Raw genomic sequence first — 19,133 nt, forward strand, 5'->3', positions numbered from 1 at the left:
TGTTAATTTTTTTTTAAATACACCCCACCTTGAATTTAAGAAAATGAGGAATTTTAAGATAAAAATGAGAACCTCATTCCAGGAGGATTTTCAGACAGCCAGACTTTACATTATTTTTTTAAATTCCAAGTTTGTTGTATTTTCAGCGTCTACATTTAATCTTTTATCTCGCAGTAGGAGCGAGAAACGAGCAGACAAAAACATTGAATAAATGCCTTTGCTGATCATGTGATGAGCAACTCTAGTCACTTAGCATTGCTACATCTCAAGACCACAAACTTTTGTGCTGACGCAATTCAAATCGACACATCCATTGCCTTCTTTAGTGGTCGGATGATGAGTCATATGGGCCAACCATTTGATTTTATTTTTCCTAGGCAGAACCATCTCAATTTACTGCAACAGTTTAATCAGGTTCCCCGCTTGTTTTCCAACCCCGTTTCTAAAACAAGTCTCATGTTTAAGTGTTGACTTTGAATTTTTTCATTAGTTAAACCTTGTCAAAAATAAAACCCTTGGACATTAAAAAAAAAAAAACAAAAAACAGCTCAAGTTCCCTAGACTAAATGCATATTCATTTGATTTAAGTTTTTAAACTTTGTGCCTTCATTTTTATCCTTCCTCCTAAACATTTATCCATTTTCCTCTAATTTGTGCTGTGGCATTTTAGGTCAAATTCAATCCCCATTTAAAAGTTGGATTTTAAAGACTTTTAAGCACTCTGAATTTTGTCAAGTGGGTAATGAAATTTAGTTAAATGTTAGTGTAATCAGATATGGCCTCTCAGGTTAAAGTGAATTCAAAAACTCAGATATGAGTGGACTTTCCCCTTCTGTCGGGACAGACGCTTTCAACCCGGAAGAACAAAAGCAAATTTGTTTTAAGGTCAGCATTGCTTATTATCAGCTCTTGCCCCTTCCGCATTTTCAGCCAGAAAAAGTTAAAGACCCTGGCAAGTACGCAGCATTCAGAGCTGACCCTGAGTTGTTTAGTCTGAAAGCAGCCATCAGGAGCTGCTGCAAAAGTGAAATGACCAACAATCTGACTTTACAGTAAGAGGAGAACATACACTTGTTTCACATTTTTAAACAGATACTTTTAAGATGCAACCAACATAACTAAATTTAAGAGTTTGTCATTTCTACAGGAAAACACCAAATATTAAAACTTAAATGCAATGAGAACTGTGATTAAATCTGCAGTTAGGAGTCCACACACCCAGGTCTGATTAGAGCAGGTCAGAGCACACTTCCCGTAAAATTAACAGAAGACATTTAAAAGAACAGAGTAAACATTTATCTGTTTGGAATAAATTTATTTGATCTGTCTGTAAACAAGGTGATAAATCAATTTATGGCATTTCTTGGTTTATGCATACGACATCAGATGCATTAAAGACTGTATCCCAGATGCAAGAAAAAAATATATAAAGTGATGAGGAAAGGAAATGAACAGATCAGCTGACAGGACTTGAACAGTGTTTTTGAGTACACATATCCCACAAGGCCTAAGACAGTGGAGCTGAAGCTACAAATTGGAGAAAAAAAAAAAAAAAAAAAGTGCAGATGAAATGACTCCATAGCCAACAGTGGGTAAAATCCATCTTACAGATCTCTACATTATGGCACAGGATACACAGGTTCTGTAGTTAAGTTTCAACAAGACAACCATGAGCATCTTTGTTCCAACCAATACCATCGACTCCCATTCAGTGTCATTTCTACTTTTAGAAGTTAGTTGTTTCTCAGTTGGACGTTAAAGTTAGCAGTTCTGAGCGTGGACAGATCAACAGACACCCCCCGTAGCTCAGCTGACTATAAAGGCAATTTATTCCACAGTTATGTAGTTGTCAACACAGCATGGCTTTGTACGAATGCAGATGTTTCAAAGGTAATAGTGAGGAATTTTTATTTATTTTTCCAGATTCTCCCACCCTTACCTGACCTGTACCCTCCTGCTCCCCCCTTTAGTTTTAGCAACAACATCTCTGCCTGGTCACAGTTTTTCTTCATCAGAAAAAGTTAGTCATCCTTCACATGATTTGGAGCAGATGTATAAACACCCGGGCTGCAACTACACTTGGTCCTATAAAAAAACAAAAGCAAAATTCAAACTGGATACATTCCAGATTGGTATATGCTGGGATAGCTACTGTCCAAAAAAAATGGCAGCCTTTCAAAACAAAAAAAAAACCTTAACAGATGGCAAACAAAACAGTGTTAAGTGCCTGAGCCTGTTACTGTGGAATGTCCATGGATTTTGTGTAGCTGGGAAGTTTGTGATGCCAGGGTGGGAAAGGGGGATGGGGAGGACTAACTGCATCTGGATGTCATGAACTGGACTGATCCCAACCTCACTTCTATCAAAACTGATTCTGGACATTACAGCGACTCTGCCAGGAGAGGTGGGTAGTGTTCAAGAAAAGATCAGATATGATTTAGTGTTATCTGATTTAAGCCAAAATAATGGGGGGAGCTAAACAATTTGGCAAGGAGGAGGTTAGTGTGGCGTTTGTTGAGGATAACATGTAGACAGTCTCCCCTCCTGGACATGGAGGAAATAAAGGAAGACATGACGAGCTTCGTTAGAGCTCAAACGCTCCAAAGGCATAGGCTGCTCAAGGAGGGAGTGTGTGTGATCTGAGAGGATTTAGTGGTAGGTACCATAAAACACAAAAGCAAGGATAGTTTACAAATTGATGCTATAGCTTTCTTTGTCTAAGTTCTGCCAAAAATGTTTTATTTTTTTGCTGGTCTTGGTAAAGTACAGATTTGTCATGACATCCTGTTTAGCAACATGCTCATTTTTACTATGGATCAACATAAGAGTGCTTGAAAGGAGATGAGAATACACAGAGCGAATGAGGGAAGAGGTTCGAGGATAAATGGGGAGGGAGGAAAGAAATGGGGGGATCGGGGGGTGGGGTGGGGGGGAGAAAAGGCAGAAAAACAAACTACAAACTAGGACTGGAAGTAGTGTCAAATCCAACAGGGTGGCAAGGGTGAACTGCTAGGTAGCTGGTTACAGGTTGCTTTAGTAGCCGGCCTTCCTCAGGTAGTCCGCCATCTCAAATGCTTTCTTGTTGAGCTGTCCTCCATGGACACCCTCTTTTCCCATGACAAGAACCAATACTGGAGTACACAAAAGGACAAAAAAAAATTGAAGCAGCATGATGAGAGCAGGGATGGGAAAATAAAACACTTTGTTCTACCTCTGATAAATATGAGACTATACTGTTGAGGCTGGGTCTGAGCCCTGCACCATTAAATGCTCCTGGGGGGGTTTATTTGATGAGACTGCCTGTGTATGGTGTGTGTGTGATGGAGGGGATGCGAGCTTGACAGAAACCTTTTTTGTCCTTTTGAGCTTTGCTTTTCTTTTTGTTTTTTTTTGTTTTTTTCCCCCTTTTAATTTTTGTCCTCCCTCTAGTACACCACAAAATCTACTTCTAATCTAAAACCCTGAATCCCTCAAGTATTTTGCCATCGAGTATGCCTTCTTATTCAATCCGCCTCCATGGACCCCTTCTTTGCCCATTACCAAGACCAAGACTGAAAGAAAAGAGACAGAAGGAACATTTAGAAGGGATGTTGAGATCACACAGGTGAAGAGAAAAAACAAGCAGAGCCAAAAAGCAGCAAGCAAGACGAATACGAAGAAAGAACCGCACGAAAAGCTGTGCAGTGCCTTTGGTTGGAAGGTTGTAGGAGGGAGAAACCATCATTTTCTTATCAGTGCTGCTGGTGATGAGACATATCACTACAATTAGACAGAGTGAGTAGGACATGATTAAAGATATGTTGCATGCAACCTGTTTAACTGTACTTTTTCGTTAGGACGAGAACAAGCAGAAGCATAGAGCAGCAGGTCTGTGCAAGGCCTAATTAAACTTCAGCATTTTCACAAGGAGTTTAAGTGACTCATTTTGTTTAAGAATGGTGCTTCAAGGGAAATGTCTGAGTATAAAAGGCCAATTCAAATTAAAACAGTTATAAAGGCAGTATTATGAATTTTCAAGCCACAGTGCTATTTTATAGCACAATCAAGTAACCGTTAACTTCAGTTACAAAAAATGCTGTATATCAAGTATGGCTTAAACAATTTTGGACTTTGTAATTTGCCGTCTTTAAATTGAACCTCTGCCTACTAGGGCTGAAACGATTCCTCGAATGATTCGAGTACCTCGATTACTAAAATTCCTCGAGGAAAATTTAGTGCCTCGAAGCTTCGTTAATTTATGTTTTATTAGTTAGCGCACCGTGTTCCGGCCAGGACTTCATTTGCGTTGCGCGTAGCTCTCACTTCCGCCTCTGAGTTGTTGACAAAAGCTAAGTCTCAGCGGCATAAAGTCCAATCTTCAAGATTGGTCTGTGGGGATTTTATTGATTGATGATAATGCCCGACTTTTTATCGTTTTTGGGGAACCAATAAGCATCCTTAAAATGACTGGGGAATGCCTGGAGTACGGCAGCATTTCTCCTCCGGGGCTGCTGGTTGAAAGCGAACGGCGGGAAGAGCGCTGAGGTGAGCGGATAGCCTGAACAGGGCGGGCGGCTGAGTAGCTGATGCTTACCGTGTAAATGTAGCTTTACCGACGAACCGCACAATAAATTTCATATCCCGGTCTGAAGAAACGGGTGGCGGAGCGCATCGTACATGGCTGGTAGATGAGTTTCTGAGTGTGACCAGTGAAGGTGTCGTAAATATCCCGTATTGCTTCCCCCCGTGTTCGTCCCCCGGTCTAACGGTTCGTCAGTCCGCTGGTCTATTTCCTCCCCATCTTACGTTCGTTCATTCGCCCTCTCTTCCCACTCCAGGCGGCATTTCCCGTATTTTCAAACCCAAAGCGTGACAGGTTAGGTGGCAAGGTGAGTTTAATTAATCTATTAAACTCACTGAAGATGAATACATAAACTAAAAGCTGGATTGTAGACATTTTTTATAAGCATATTTGTGAGCCTGCCTCTTTGTTATTAAATTCAATATAATTTCAGATTTTTCTATAACTTTTCTTCAGGTTAACTTAGAAAGTGAGCTATTATTGTTACAGGTTAGTTTTCTAAACTACAAAAAGCAACTGTTAGGGATGCTCAAATATGAAAAATTGGACTGATATTGATATCTGATAGTAACACCGGTATTATGCCAGATTTACCAATATTTCATTTTATTTATTTTTTTTATCCGATTACTCGATTAATCGTAAGAATAATCGATAGATTACTCGATTACTAAAATATTCGTTTACAACAGCCCTACTGCCTACGTTCTACTCCACCTTCCAGAAGTCATAACAGCACACCTCCTTTAACATTTTTACCAGCGTTGTATGCAATAGTACCCTGAGCTCCACTGATGCACAGTTCTACTAGGTGTTTACTAATTGCTACCAGCTAGTCTGAAGGAGCTGTGGGAGGATCCTCTGTGAGGTGGAAAATCGGAAAGTTCCGGACAGAAGCCTCACCTCAAATGAGATTAATTGATTCCTCAACATGCATGAAAAACTCAAGGCAATTCTCCAGGTATCTTGTTGATGAGAACATTGCAACATATACTGCCCCTTTAAGAAACTAGAGATTTTGTGATTAAAGTGGTCCATGTTACTTACTAGGTACAAGTTAGTTATTACTTCATTTTTTATTTTTGCCAAATATCCATGCACACTGCACTAATAGAGCTGCATACAAACTGAGCCAATTCAGTCAAGGATCTAAAAGTACATTAAGAAATGGTAGAGTTTAGAATCCAACATTGTGAACACACAAATGTTAATATTTGCTGAAGCTGAACCAAAGCGAAAAATGTTATGAATTCTGGATGAAACTGGAGCATTAAAAATGGTGATTTCATTGTTTCTTCTGGTCACTTGTTTTGTAATGTATGTTAGTGATTAGCAAGAAATGTTGGCATGTTTTCCCAAACATGCCAAAATACTATTCCACAATACTTCTACATTTCCTAAAACAAATGACTTTCCAAGTAAACTTTAGAAATAGGAGTTTGTCTCAAGAACCTAGAACAACAAATTTATCGCATTTTTATCACTTAGTTAAATTAAACACATTGCCCATTTGGGTCTTGGTGCTAAACACAGCTGTCTTCTATATTAATTACACCAGCAGCAGGGAAGAGAATGAAGCTTCTCACCAACATCACCAAAGACACATGCATGTAGCAGCATGCTTAAGGTACCTCTCCTCAATACATGTGGGCACTGTGAAGCACCCAGAGCCTTGCACAGGGGAACAGTTACTTTTTAGAGTGGGCTGTGTTAACCAGAAAGGCAGACATTGCATGCAGTTCATGGAGGCTTAAGGAAATCCTCCTCCAGAAAAGGTGGTCAGTGCATAGAAAAGAGAAATGTCTTTTTCTCACCTGAAAGCATTAACAGTAGAGGAAATGGTGCAACATGGGTTCAAACAGACAACATAGAAACCGCCATGACAGACAAGTCCATAAAGGCATCTTGAATTAATTATAGAGGCAACTATTTTATGCAGAATGTTTTAAAAAAGGGGGCAATAGAGAAGACCTGTTAATTTAGTAATCATTTAAGTTCACTTAAAATAGGCTAGTCTTTGACACTAAAGCTAACCAGTTTTAGTCATCACCACTACCCTAATCGGCAGACTGTTTATTTATCCAAAGACAAGTTTGAATTCCGAGTCATGAGACAAAAATCATGTACCTTTGTTTTGAGCATCAGACATGCAGCTCAAAAGGTTCACAGCTTAGATGTGCAAATATCAATTTGATATTTAACCCGTTTAATCCCACGCGCAACAACTGTTGTCAGACTTTTTTTTTTTTGTAAACTTCTGCAGAGTTTCCCCCAGAAAACTTGATAAGCCCAGTGGTAAGGCCTTAATGGAGTCGAAACTATTTAACATGACAGAAAATTATGAAAATATCACTAGGTAATTATGCACTATTGGGAGACATTAGCAATACCCAAGGCAAGCAAAAAAAAATAAAAAAAATTATAAATATATATATATATCTATAAACTGGGGAAAAACCCTTTTCTAGAAGCTCTGGTTTAAGCTTGCTTTTGGTAGCTAATTGAAGTTTCAAAATAGGAGCTTGTCTACTCCAAGTAATATCAATTTCATGTGGCTAGAGTAAATGGTCACATGACCAAGACCTCTATACTTCCTGTAGGTACTCCTGGAGATAAATGTCTGTCTTAGACTTGTACAACAGGAAGTCAATAAAATGCTTTAATAAACAAAGCAGAATATATTGTAAATAAGTAGTCATCTACTGATATGACAATTTTGTCCCTGCATGCATCTTTTAATAATTAGAGTAAATGTAAGCATGGCAACAACTATTGTCACTACAAACATACAGAGACAGCACTATGCTAGGTGTCAATGGTTTTGTCATTTATTCAACATTATGTCCCCTTCCCCACACACACACACACACACAGCTCAAAACTGTTTTAAATCTTCTAGACCTGATAGAACCTAAAAATGTCTTCTACACCACTGTTATTCCCACAGTTGAAAAAAAGAGACCCCACCCTGTACCAAACAGGTAATCATTTCCACAAAGTGGAATGGCAAAGTGGCCTATGCACCGAATGACTGCTACAAGATGATGCCATGTTTCCAGCTAGCTTAGGACAGACAGGGCCATGGGATGGTGCTTGGTCTGTTGGAACAGGGAGGAGTTCCTCCAGGATGCACATTTGTGCAGGATAACATTTTCACCTGACTTTGCTTCACTGATGAAATGACCAAATGAGGTTAAAGGTCACTTAGCACATTGAGACAATGCCATCTGCAAGATGTGGCATTTAATCTTTATGCATCTAAAACAGTTCTGAACATACTTGGAACCAACCCTCGTTATAACAAGTTATGCTTGACATTATTTTTATTTTTTATATGTCACTATCAACAATTGGTGGAGAGTGTAAAAACTACATTTTTACTAAAACAACCAACATAAACTGATAAAATATAATGATTCATAACACTTATTAGGGAACACTTATTACACTTATTTTGCAGGGAAGATTTGGGATTAAACAGGTTAATTACACCTAAATAAGCCTCAATGAAATATTTGGAAACTGACTAAATGACAATAACGGTTTAGATCAATCAAGAGAAAAGGGGTTAAACATGTTCCTACTAAAAGCTGTGACATTATGAGGCACCACTAAATTCTATAAGAAAAATGTCCTTAGCCTACAGTAACGCATACATTCAGTTTAAATTTAATGTTAAGACAAAATGCCTTTCTATTCCAATAAACTTCTTAAGGTGCTACACAAAACATGTTGGAAAAACACATTTCTGCAGCAAGAACAGTTTCAGTACCGCTGTTCCCCCATCATAACAAAATTCCAAAGACAGGAAATCATACCTGTCATATATTGAGGAAAGGGTGCATTCAACACCTCCACAACATGCACTCACAACACGACTACTAAAGAAAATCTAGGAATACTAAATCAATGCAGACCGAAACAGAACTTTAATGCAGAAAATATGTAAACTATGGTTAATGTTGTACTCACCTTTGCCTGCTTTGCCTATAGCTATATTGTACGTTGGCTCTCCTGATTGACTCTTTGTCCGGACATCCATTGTCCAGTCCCCTTCATTTGTCAGGCTGTCTCTGAGTACTGAGCACTTTTTACTGCCTATGGTCAGCCCACTGGTGAAGAGACAATCCCGGTCCTTTCCTACCAACACATCGATTTCTTCTGCCTAAAAAGAAAAAATGTAAAGTAAATTTCTTTACTGTGACAGAGTTGATACAAGTTTTCAAACAGAAAACATTTTCTCAAGGAGACCTGATATTTAGATATTCAAGTCTTGAAATAATGTCACCTGTACTAAATTTGAATAAGGGCTAACAATAATGCTTTTATTTCCAATCCCGCAAGAGAAAGCACAAGAATTAAAAAAAAAAAAAAACACACACACACACACACACACACACACACACACACACACACACACAAAGAGAACCATGAAGTAAGGTCTGAGAAAATTACTAGCCAGATTAATTGGTAAAGTATTAAATCTTAGTGTAAACAGATAATCCTGGCTCCCAAGAACAAGAAGCTAGTCCCACATAAAAATGGCAACTTTCAAAAAACTTAAACTCCTCAAATCAAAAAGGTACAGGCCCAAAGTGCAAAGTCATGGCACTAGAGAGCTGCAGAGGGACAGGGAGGAAAAGAAGAAAAAAAAATGTCTTGTTCAGATTACAATGAATACTTGCTGTACAGACAGAGTTGATCAATTAATTAAGCCAGAACTTCTCAGGCCAAAACCTTGTCTTTGAAATATAACATGTTTAAAAGGGGATTTAGGCATAACATGTTTTTTCTACTTACAATGACAGTAAAGCATATGAAAGATTTATATCTAATTTACCTGAAGACAGAAGTAATAACATGGAAAATATTCAAAATGTTTAAGTTCTGCAGTCTGATGGCTACATCACATCTGCAACTGCACACGTTAGTTACTTGGAATAACTTTTAGATTAAATGTGCAGGTTGTTTCATTTACAGATGAATCTTTCAAGTCCAGATAGATTTATATGCAGTTTGATAAAAATGTATAATATACATTTGACGACATTTTAAAATTAGCATACAAGCGTCCGAGTACATATTATAACGACAAGCCCTATACATTGAAAGACGTCTAGAAGCGATTCTCCACCACAGGGGTGCTCAATACGTCGATCGCGGAAGGTTTTGAGTCGATCTCTGCAGTAGGTGACAAACTGAATGCCGCCAATAGGTCGAAACCTGCACGTCCTCTTCTGACGCGCTGATCCAAAGATCCAAAACATTTGTAACTTTATGAAAGAATAATAATAATAATCAAATTAATGATCTCAGTAATTATTGTTTCAACAAGGTGTTGCGCAATTCGGTGCGTTTCGGTTCAATAAAAAAAAGGCGACTCAAAGATCGACTGACGAGCAGAGCAGCAGTTTAAATTAGCTAATCAACCTTCGCTGTGTTCAGGGAAGCGCTTATTAATAATCACGAAATAAATACCAAGCCTGAAAACCTAATATTATAACGGACTGAATGTCATGTTTTTAACGTAATCTCTGCTTGGCTTGAGGGGTGCAGGCGCTTGCCATGGCAACGGGTGTGCTTAAGCGACAAAGAGTAAAAAGGTGCGATAGGTTTTGAGTTGATCACCTATTCAGGTTATTTTACCTTTGTTTACCTTTGCTGTGGCGCATCACAGCCGCTGTAGTTTCTGAACGTTCAATAAACGTTCATTGTTCAATAAATGAATGTTCAAACTTGGACTAATTACCTCGTTCGTTTGTCATTCACAACAAACATCAAATAGGACAAATATATTTCATTAAGTAACAAATGGCTTCTACCGCCATAATTATGTGAAATTAAGTTGTCTAATATTTGTATTTTTTTTAAGTTTGGTGCTCTCTGGCATCTTGCTTTGAGACTGAGAGGCTTTTCCTCCATCAAACATGCCACTTATTTTGTAGAAATATTGATGTTAATAAAACTTTCTCCAAAATAATAACCTTTTTCAATCTTTAAAGCTCCACTGTTGAAAATGAGAAACTAACATTCACAAATGACATTGAAATAAATTCCACTCCAACATTTGGTTTGAGGTGATTCCTCTGGAACCTGTTGGAGGAAAAATATCCCAACTTCACAAGATGTGGCTTAAACCTAACAGAGCTCCGTGGTTCCTCCTATCAGTCTGAAATTTCTCATATTGAGGTAATCAAACCAAAGTTCAGATCTACCATAACTGACTGCCATCTGCTGGCCTCAGGTTCTTTGTGTCATGAGGTAGATCTCAGCCAGCTGGTGACAGAAAAAGTAGATCTTGGTCTCAAAAAGTTTGGGCACCCCTGCTCCACCATAACGTTCGAAAGATCCATCTTTACGAGTATAGAAAAAAAAAGCTAAGCTCAAACCGTGGTATGTCAGGTTTCCATAGTGTCAAACATTAATATATTTTTCTGATTATGATCTACAGAGACGAGAAAATTACATTTTAGATCGAAGGGGTGGACACTCCCAGTAGCTTTAGCTAAAGGCGGAAAACACGTTCATGTATTGTAGCATGGCTCAGCATTTTATGGCGTTACACAAGGCACATCAAAGCGTTAACAATATCGTTATAATCCCTATACAGCATCATGAAATCCCGTTATATTATAATTACATTTTTTTATACAAAATGGTGGCTCGAGAAAAACGCGAAGGACAACCGACAAGGATTTTAAACCCACAGCTGCAATCGAATGATAATGAAAAAAAGAAAGACATATTTAAAACTGACATCAGTTCAACAAAATTCTGGTGTCAAGACACCAAGATCCAACATAAATGTCAAGACATTTTCTAATAGAAAATAAACGGACAAGAAACTGAATGTGTATCCGCCATTTTGGAGAAAAGGGGCGGTAGTGAGATTCACAGAAGCCGAACAGGAAAAAAAAGACCAACGGTTGCTAGCTCGTAGCATTAGCTTCCAACGGTTTTCCATTGAGGATGACCACCCCCATTTGAGCTAAGCCGTTAGCTTGATTAGCGATACCGACATACAGCTTTCCTCAGGTTGAATTCTCAGCCACAGGGGTTTAATTGTACAATACATTTTAGCTAAGTTAGTATTAAGATTTTAAATTATTTATGGGTAACATTTAACACACACACCGACAACTTAAATGTTCAAAACAAATGACCGGCATGAGAAGCAAACATGGCTAACCCCGTTAGCTACAGTTTTCCGAACACTTGGGTCATCTCCGATAACCGTAGTGGGCATGTACAAGGACATGCTCGGAAAATTGAAACGACTTTCGGGTTAAAACATAAAACGAGTACCTGAATAGTGACAAAGGATTAAAAAGCAAGTATGCACGCTAGTTCGTGTACATCTCGTGGTGGACCACTGCATACCATGTGTACCGCACTCATTCAACAAGGCCAGGCTATGCAGATAAACGTTTTTTGTTTTTTTTAAATCAACTGCGTATTTTACAGCTTTCTAATCTACATACAGGACACAGAGAGCACACTAACCGTAATTTTGCAAAAGGCTCCGCCAGCAAACGATGCCCAGACGTATTTGGCGTCTGTATAGCCCGCAATGGCCGCGTCCTGGCAGCTGCCATCAGCCATCAGGTTGTCCACGTAGCTTTGCCAGGACATGTTATTGATATTAGTTCTAGGATGGGGAATAAAGCACGGTAAGTGAAAATAAATCACGGTCGTCTCTCCAACGAAGAAGAAGCAGTATTTTTTTGATGGTTAACGGGCATCCAGCAACCTAAACCCCCGGCTCTGTCACGTCCCGGCTTTCTTCTCGTCTAGGCAACGAAGAGCAGCCGCTGCGACCAGACACAGACTTGGGTGTAGCCCTTACTAAATCACTCCGCCAGGCGTTCTTCGCCCTACGCCTTCCGTGCATGACGTACTGCGCCGCGGATGAATACAATAACAATTTAGTTTTCCCTAAGATAGGGGTGTCTATTTTCTTGGAATTGAGTAGAATTTGGACTGTAAATTACAAAACATAAATATTACAAATATTTTTAAAGATAAATTTTAAGTAACCTAATTGTCCAAGTCTTACTAAACATAACCTTCCCTATTATTTACAATAACCTGTTTCAATGCAGAGTGCAGCCTTTATTGTAATGTTAAAAACAAGCACAAAAGCACAATTTATAAGTTAAGCTTAGTCTTTGAGCACAGGAGAGCTTACCAACATCTTACAATGCTCCTGAAAATAGCATTACATGTGTTACATAACGCTGTGGCTTACAAAAGTATTCATACCCTTTATTCCATATCTTGTCACATTACAACCACAAACATAATTAAAGCTCCGCGGAGCCTCAAGCGGCCCTCGCAGCCAAGCGCCGCTCGAGCCTATAGCCACCGCGGATGTTCCAGCACCGCCTCCCGCCGGCCACCGCCGACGCTCGCGCGCCGTCCTCCATGCGATCCGCTTCGATGTCTTCGGCAGCGTTCACTGGCCATGCACCCAAAATCTGGAGCAGATTGGGCCATGTGGCAAGGAGATACAGCTGTTTGATTAACCTAGGGGGCGCAGTGGAGTCAAATTGCAATTAAACTGTATTGGGCTCCTCAGAGGTTCACAAGTTTCACTCATAAAAAGTCTGGTGCAAATAGGATGATGCGTTTGTGAATAAGAGACGATCGTATGCATATGGCGAGGGACAGCCATTTTGCCACTCCCCCACGGGTCTGTAGGCATTGACAGAGTTCATCATCATCTCATGTTATGTCAGTGTGCACAGGCTTGGAATCCATGACACACCAACATGTTTTAGAGTGTAAAAGTAAGACATACAGTATAAAAAACAGGTGACTTCCTGTCGGAAGTGGGCGGGGCAAGGGTGATGTCATCAATCGACCACATAACTGTGATGAGGGCTTATCTATAATGAGACATAGAAAGTCTGATGCAGCTGTGACCTTGTATGTTCATGTTATGTCACTTTAATATATTAAGGCGAATAGTCAAAGTTTGGGACTTAGCCACGCCCACATGCTTTGACATAGAAAAATTCCTACGATAACTTTTCATCTTTAATGTCTCAAGTCTGTGCTGACTGAGTTTGAAGTCTCTATCTCAAAAGCTGCAGGAGGAGATAGATCAGATGTGACGTCTATGAAAAGGAGGAAATGGTGGATTTTAATCCAAAATGGCCGACTTCCTGTTTGGTTTGCACCATGGCTCCAAGAGACTTTTTTGTAGGTCCTGACATCATACACATGTGTACCAAGTTTCATAATTGTAGGTTAAAGCATGGCTTGGGGCTGATTATTTAAAAAATTGTAGGGGGCGCTGTAGAGAAATTAGGCCACGCCCATGAACGACTGTTATGGATTCCTGTTCGGGGATGGATAAGGATGCATCCTAGTGAGTTTGGTGCAGCTGGGCTGAACGATGTGGAATCTAGAGCCAAACGTATGGCGGCGGCGTTACCTCTGCTTCGCCGCGGTCCCACGGCCACGCCCTCTACAGAAGACTCTTGGCGCTTTAAAGCAAGTGAGACTAACATGTTATCTCTCATCCAACACAGAATCATGTTGATTAGGTGCAGTGAGCCAGAAAGGCAGCTTTCCATGGAAAAAAAAGCACTTCCTCTTCTGAGGGGGCGGGGCTTAGATGACGTCAGACTATGACAACATAGGATCGTAGGGGACCCTACCAGGATCACTCATGTCAAGTTTGGTGCAGCTGGCCTCAAAATTGTGGAATCCACAGCCAAACGTAAGGGCACGGCGTTTAGGGTCACTTCGCCACGCCGCCACGCCCACCTGCTGGATTCAAATGAGCTTGGCTTGGAATCCTCAACACACCAACATGTTTTCTGTCTGTGGACACAGTTTCACCTCGATTAGGTGAAAGGGGTCAGATAGCGACCGTTCAGCGTAAAAAATGACACTTCCTGTTCTCAGGGGGCGTGGCCTAAGTGACGTCATCATTTGACCGTTGGGTATTGTAGAGCATCCCATGATGATCAATCACTGAAAGTTTGGTGCTGCTGTGAGTTTTTTTGTAAAAGTTATAACCGTTTTATTTTTCATGGCGACTAGGTGAACTTTGACCCCCGGAAAGACCCCTTCAGCAAGCCCGAAAACGCAAACCTACGATAACTTTGGATCGGCCATGCCTTATGAACGATCTGACCGAGTTTCAAGCCGATCGATCGAAATCCCTAGGACAAGTTCGATCAAATGCGAACCCTGCAAACGCCCAAAATCGGGTCAAAATCGGAACTTTAATCCAAAATGGCCGACAATCTGTGATACTTGCACTATGACATTAATTGTAAATTCTGAGTGTCTTGGGGAGCTCTACAAGTGTACCAAGTTTCAAGTCTCTACGATAAAGTAAGTGAATAGGAAAGGGTCTTTTGAAAGTTGCTAGGTGGCGCCCTTGAGCCGATTCTTGTGCGATTTTTCTGGGGACCTTAAAATACCAAATTTTTCACCGGGCTCTATGCCCCCGCCACGTTTGGTGAGTTTTTGAATATGATAAAGCCCCCAAAAAGCCCCCTAAAAAGGGTGGCAGAATCGTAATAATAATTAAAGCTCCGCGGAGCCTCAAGCGGCCCTCGCAGCCAAGCGCCGCTCAAGCCTATAGCCACCGCGGATGTTCCAGCACCGCCTCCCGCCGGCCACCGCCGACGCTCGCGCGCCGTCCTCCACGCGATCCGCTTCGATGCCTTCGGCAGCGTTCCCTGGCCATGCACCCCCAATCTGGAGCAGATTGGGCCATGTGGCAAGGAGATACAGCTGTTTGATTAACCTAGGGGGCGCAGTGGAGTGAAATTGCAATTAAACTCTATTGGGCTCCTTAGAGGTTAACAAGTGTCACTCATAAAAAGTCTGGTGCAAATCGGATGATGCGTCTGTGAATAAGAGACGATCGTATGCATATGGCGAGGGACAGCCATTTTGTCACGCCCCCACGGGTCAGCAGGCCTTTACAGAGTTCATCATCATCTCATTTTATGTCAGTCTGCACAGGGTTGGAATCCATGACACACCAACATGTTTTAGAGTGTAAAAGTAAGACATACAGTAGAAAAAACAGGTCACTTCCTGTCGGAAGTGGGCGGGGCAAGGGTGATGTCATCAATCGACCACATAACTGTGATGAGGGCTTATCTATAATGAGACATAGAAAGTCTGATGCAGCTCTGACCTGGCATTTGGAAGTTATTTCACATTCATGTTTCATGCTGTATAGTCAAAGTTTGGGACTTAGCCACGCCCTCACGGGTCAGTCGAGTTCATCATGGGAGAGTTCATCATCATATCATGTCATGTCAGCCTACACCGGATGAAACCCATATGACTTAGAGAGTAAAAGTAAGACATACAATAGAAAAAACAGGTGACTTCCTGTCGGAAGTGTGCGGGGTTAAGGTGATGTCATCAACTGACCATCTCAATGTGATGAGGGGTGGTCTGTAGTCAGATATAGGAAGTCTGATGCAGCTGTGACCTTCTATGTGGAAGTTATTGCATCTTGATGTTTCATGGCGAATAGTCAAAGTTTGGGACTTAGCCACGCCCACATGCTTTGACGTAGAAAAATTCCTACGATAACTTTTCATCTTTAATGTCTCAAGTCTCTGCTGACTGAGTTTGAAGTCTCTATCTCAAAAGCTGCAGGAGGAGATAGATCAGATGCGATGTCTATGAAAAAGAGGAAATGGCTGATTTTGATCCAAAATGGCCGACTTCCTGTTGGGTTTGCACCATGGCTCCAAGAGACTTTTTTGTAGGTCCTGACATGATACACATGTGTACCAAGTTTCATAATTCTAGGTTAAAGCATGGCTTGGGGCTGATCATTTAAAAATTTCTAGGGGGCGCTGTAGAGAAATTAGGCGACGCCCATCAACGACTGTTATGGATTCCTGTTCGGGGATGGATAAGGATGCATCCTAGTGAGTTTGGTGCAGCTGGGCTGAACGATGTGGAATCTAGAGCCAAACGTATGGCGGCGGCGTTACCTCTGCTTCGCCGCGGTCCCACGGCCACGCCCTCTACAGAAGACTCTTGGCGCTTTAAAGCAAGTGAGACTAACATGTTATCTGTCATCCAACACAGAATCATGTTGATTAGGTGCAGTGAGCCAGAAAGGCAGCTTTCCATGGAAAAAAAAGCACTTCCTGTTCTGAGGGGGCGGGGCTTAGATGACGTCAGACTATGACAACATAGGATCGTAGGGGACCCTACCAGGATCACTCATGTCAAGTTTGGTGCAGCTGGCCTCAAAATTGTGGAATCCACAGCCAAACGTAAGGACACGGCGTTTAGGGTCACTTCGCCAGGCCGCCACGCCCACCTGCTGGATTCAAATGAGCTTGGCTTGGAATCCTCAACACACCAACATGTTTTCTGTCTGTGGACACAGTTTCACCTCGATTAGGTCAAAGGGGTTAGATAGCGACCGTTCAGCGTAAAAAATGACACTTCCTGTTCTCAGGGGGCGTGGCCTAAGTGACGTCATCATTTGACCGTTGGGTATTGTAGAGCATCCCATGATGATCAATCACTGAAAGTTTGGTGCTTCTATGAGTTTTTTTCAAAGAGTTATAACAGTTTGATGTTTCATGGCGAATCGGTGACCTTTGACCCCCGGAAAGACCCCTTCAGCAAGCCCGAAAACGCAAACCTACGATAACTTTGGATCGGCCATGCCTTATGAACGATCTGACCGAGTTTCAAGCCGATCGATCGAAATCCCTAGGACAAGTTCGATCAAATGCGAACCCTGCAAACGCCCAAAATCGGGTCAAAATCGTAACTTTAATCCAAAATGGCCGACAATCTGTGATACTTGCACTATGACATTAATTGTAAATTCAGAGTGTTTTGGGGAGCTCTACAAGTGTACCAAGTTTCAAGTCTCTACGATAAAGTAAGTGAATAGGAAAGGGTCTTTTGAAAGTTGCTAGGTGGCGCCCTTGAGCCGTTTCTTGTGCGATTTTTCTGGGGACCTTAAAATACGAAATTTTTCACCGGGCTCTATGCCCCCGCCACGTTTGGTGAGTTTTTGAATATGATAAAGCCCCCAAAAAGCCCCCTAAAAAGGGTGGCAGAATCGTAATAATAATTAAAGCTCCGCGGAGCCTCAAGCGGCCCTCGCAGCCAAGCGCCGCTCAAGCCTATAGCCACCGCGGATGTTCCAGCACCGCCTCCCGCCGGCCACCGCCGACGCTCGCGCGCCGTCCTCCATGCGATCCGCTTCGATGTCTTCGGCAGCGTTCACTGGCCATGCACCCAAAATCTGGAGCAGATTGGGCCATGTGGCAAGGAGATACAGCTGTTTGATTAACCTAGGGGGCGCAGTGGAGTCAAATTGCAATTAAACTGTATTGGGCTCCTCAGAGGTTCACAAGTTTCACTCATAAAAAGTCTGGTGCAAATAGGATGATGCGTTTGTGAATAAGAGACGATCGTATGCATATGGCGAGGGACAGCCATTTTGCCACTCCCCCACGGGTCTGTAGGCATTGACAGAGTTCATCATCATCTCATGTTATGTCAGTGTGCACAGGGTTGGAATCCATGACACACCAACATGTTTTAGAGTGTAAAAGTAAGACATACAGTATAAAAAACAGGTGACTTCCTGTCGGAAGTGGGCGGGGCTAAGGTGATGTCATCAATCGACCACCTAACTGTGATGAGGGCTGGTCTATAATGAGACATAGAAAGTCTGATGCATCTGTGACCTGGCATTAGGAAGTAATTTCACATTCATGTTTCATGATGTATATTCAAAGTTTGGGACTTAGCCACGCCCCCACGGGTCAGTAGAGTTCATCACGGCAGAGTTCATCATCATTTCATTTCATGTCAGTCTGCAGAGGATGAAACCCATAAGAATTAGAGAGAAAAAGTAAGAAATACAGTAGAAAAAACAGGTCACTTCCTGTCGGAAGTGGGCGGGGCAAGGGTGATGTCATCAATCGACCACATAACTGTGATGAGGGCTTATCTATAATGAGACATAGAAAGTCTGATGCAGCTCTGACCTGGCATTTGGAAGTTATTTCACATTCATGTTTCATGGTGTATAGTCAAAGTTTGGGACTTAGCCACGCCCCCACGGGTCAGTAGAGTTCATCATGGGAGAGTTCATCATCATTTAATTTCATGTCAGTCAGGACAGGATGAAACCCATAAGAATTAGAGAGAAAAAGTAAGACATACAGTAGAAAAAACAGGTGACTTCCTGTCGGAAGTGGGCGGGGCTAATGTTATGTCATCAATCGACCACCTAACTGTCATGATGGCTGGTCTATAATGACACATAGAAAGTCTGATGCATCTGTGACCTGGCATTCGGAAGTAATTTCACATTCATGTTTCATGATGTATATTCAAAGTTTGGGACTTAGCCACGCCCCCACGGGTCAGTAGAGTTCATCACGGCAGAGTTCATCATCATTTCATTTCATGTCAGTCTGCACAGGATGAAACCCATAAGAATTAGAGAGTAAAAGTAAGACATACAATTGAAGAAAGAGGTTACTTCCTGTCGGAAGTGGGCGGGGCTAGGGTGATGTCATCAATCGACCACCTAACTATG

The 19,133-nt window shown here is 41.4% G+C and overlaps 1 protein-coding gene across 1 annotated transcript; it reads right to left on the bottom strand.

Annotated features, from left to right (window-relative positions):
• Positions 1-1,294: 1,294 nt before the first annotated feature.
• pfn2b (profilin 2b) lies at positions 1,295-12,388 on the bottom strand. The gene is made up of 3 exons (XM_015011324.2): positions 12,065-12,388; positions 8,534-8,726; positions 1,295-3,131 (listed from the first exon to the last, which is right to left on the bottom strand). The coding sequence occupies exons 1-3, from the start codon at positions 12,191-12,193 to the stop codon at positions 3,034-3,036; spliced, it is 420 nt and encodes a 139-aa protein (XP_014866810.1). The 5' UTR covers positions 12,194-12,388; the 3' UTR covers positions 1,295-3,033.
• Positions 12,389-19,133: the final 6,745 nt, after the last annotated feature.

The sequence above is a fragment of the Poecilia mexicana genome, unplaced genomic scaffold (assembly GCF_051168715.1).
Source record: "Poecilia mexicana isolate PSO_F unplaced genomic scaffold, ASM5116871v1 scaffold_4, whole genome shotgun sequence".
NCBI classification, from domain to species: Eukaryota; Metazoa; Chordata; class Actinopteri; order Cyprinodontiformes; family Poeciliidae; genus Poecilia; species Poecilia mexicana.

Excerpts from the sequence above, each read along its gene's own strand:
- pfn2b (XM_015011324.2), bottom strand. The coding sequence starts at position 12,193 with ATGTCCTGGCAAAGCTACGTGGACAACCTGATGGCTGATGGCAGCTGC. Across the intron at positions 8,727-12,064 it reads GAGCCTTTTGCAAAATTACG|GCAGAAGAAATCGATGTGTT; the intron begins GTTAGTGTGCTC and ends TTTTCTTTTTAG. Across the intron at positions 3,132-8,533 it reads TATAGGCAAAGCAGGCAAAG|TATTGGTTCTTGTCATGGGA; the intron begins GTGAGTACAACA and ends TGTGTACTCCAG.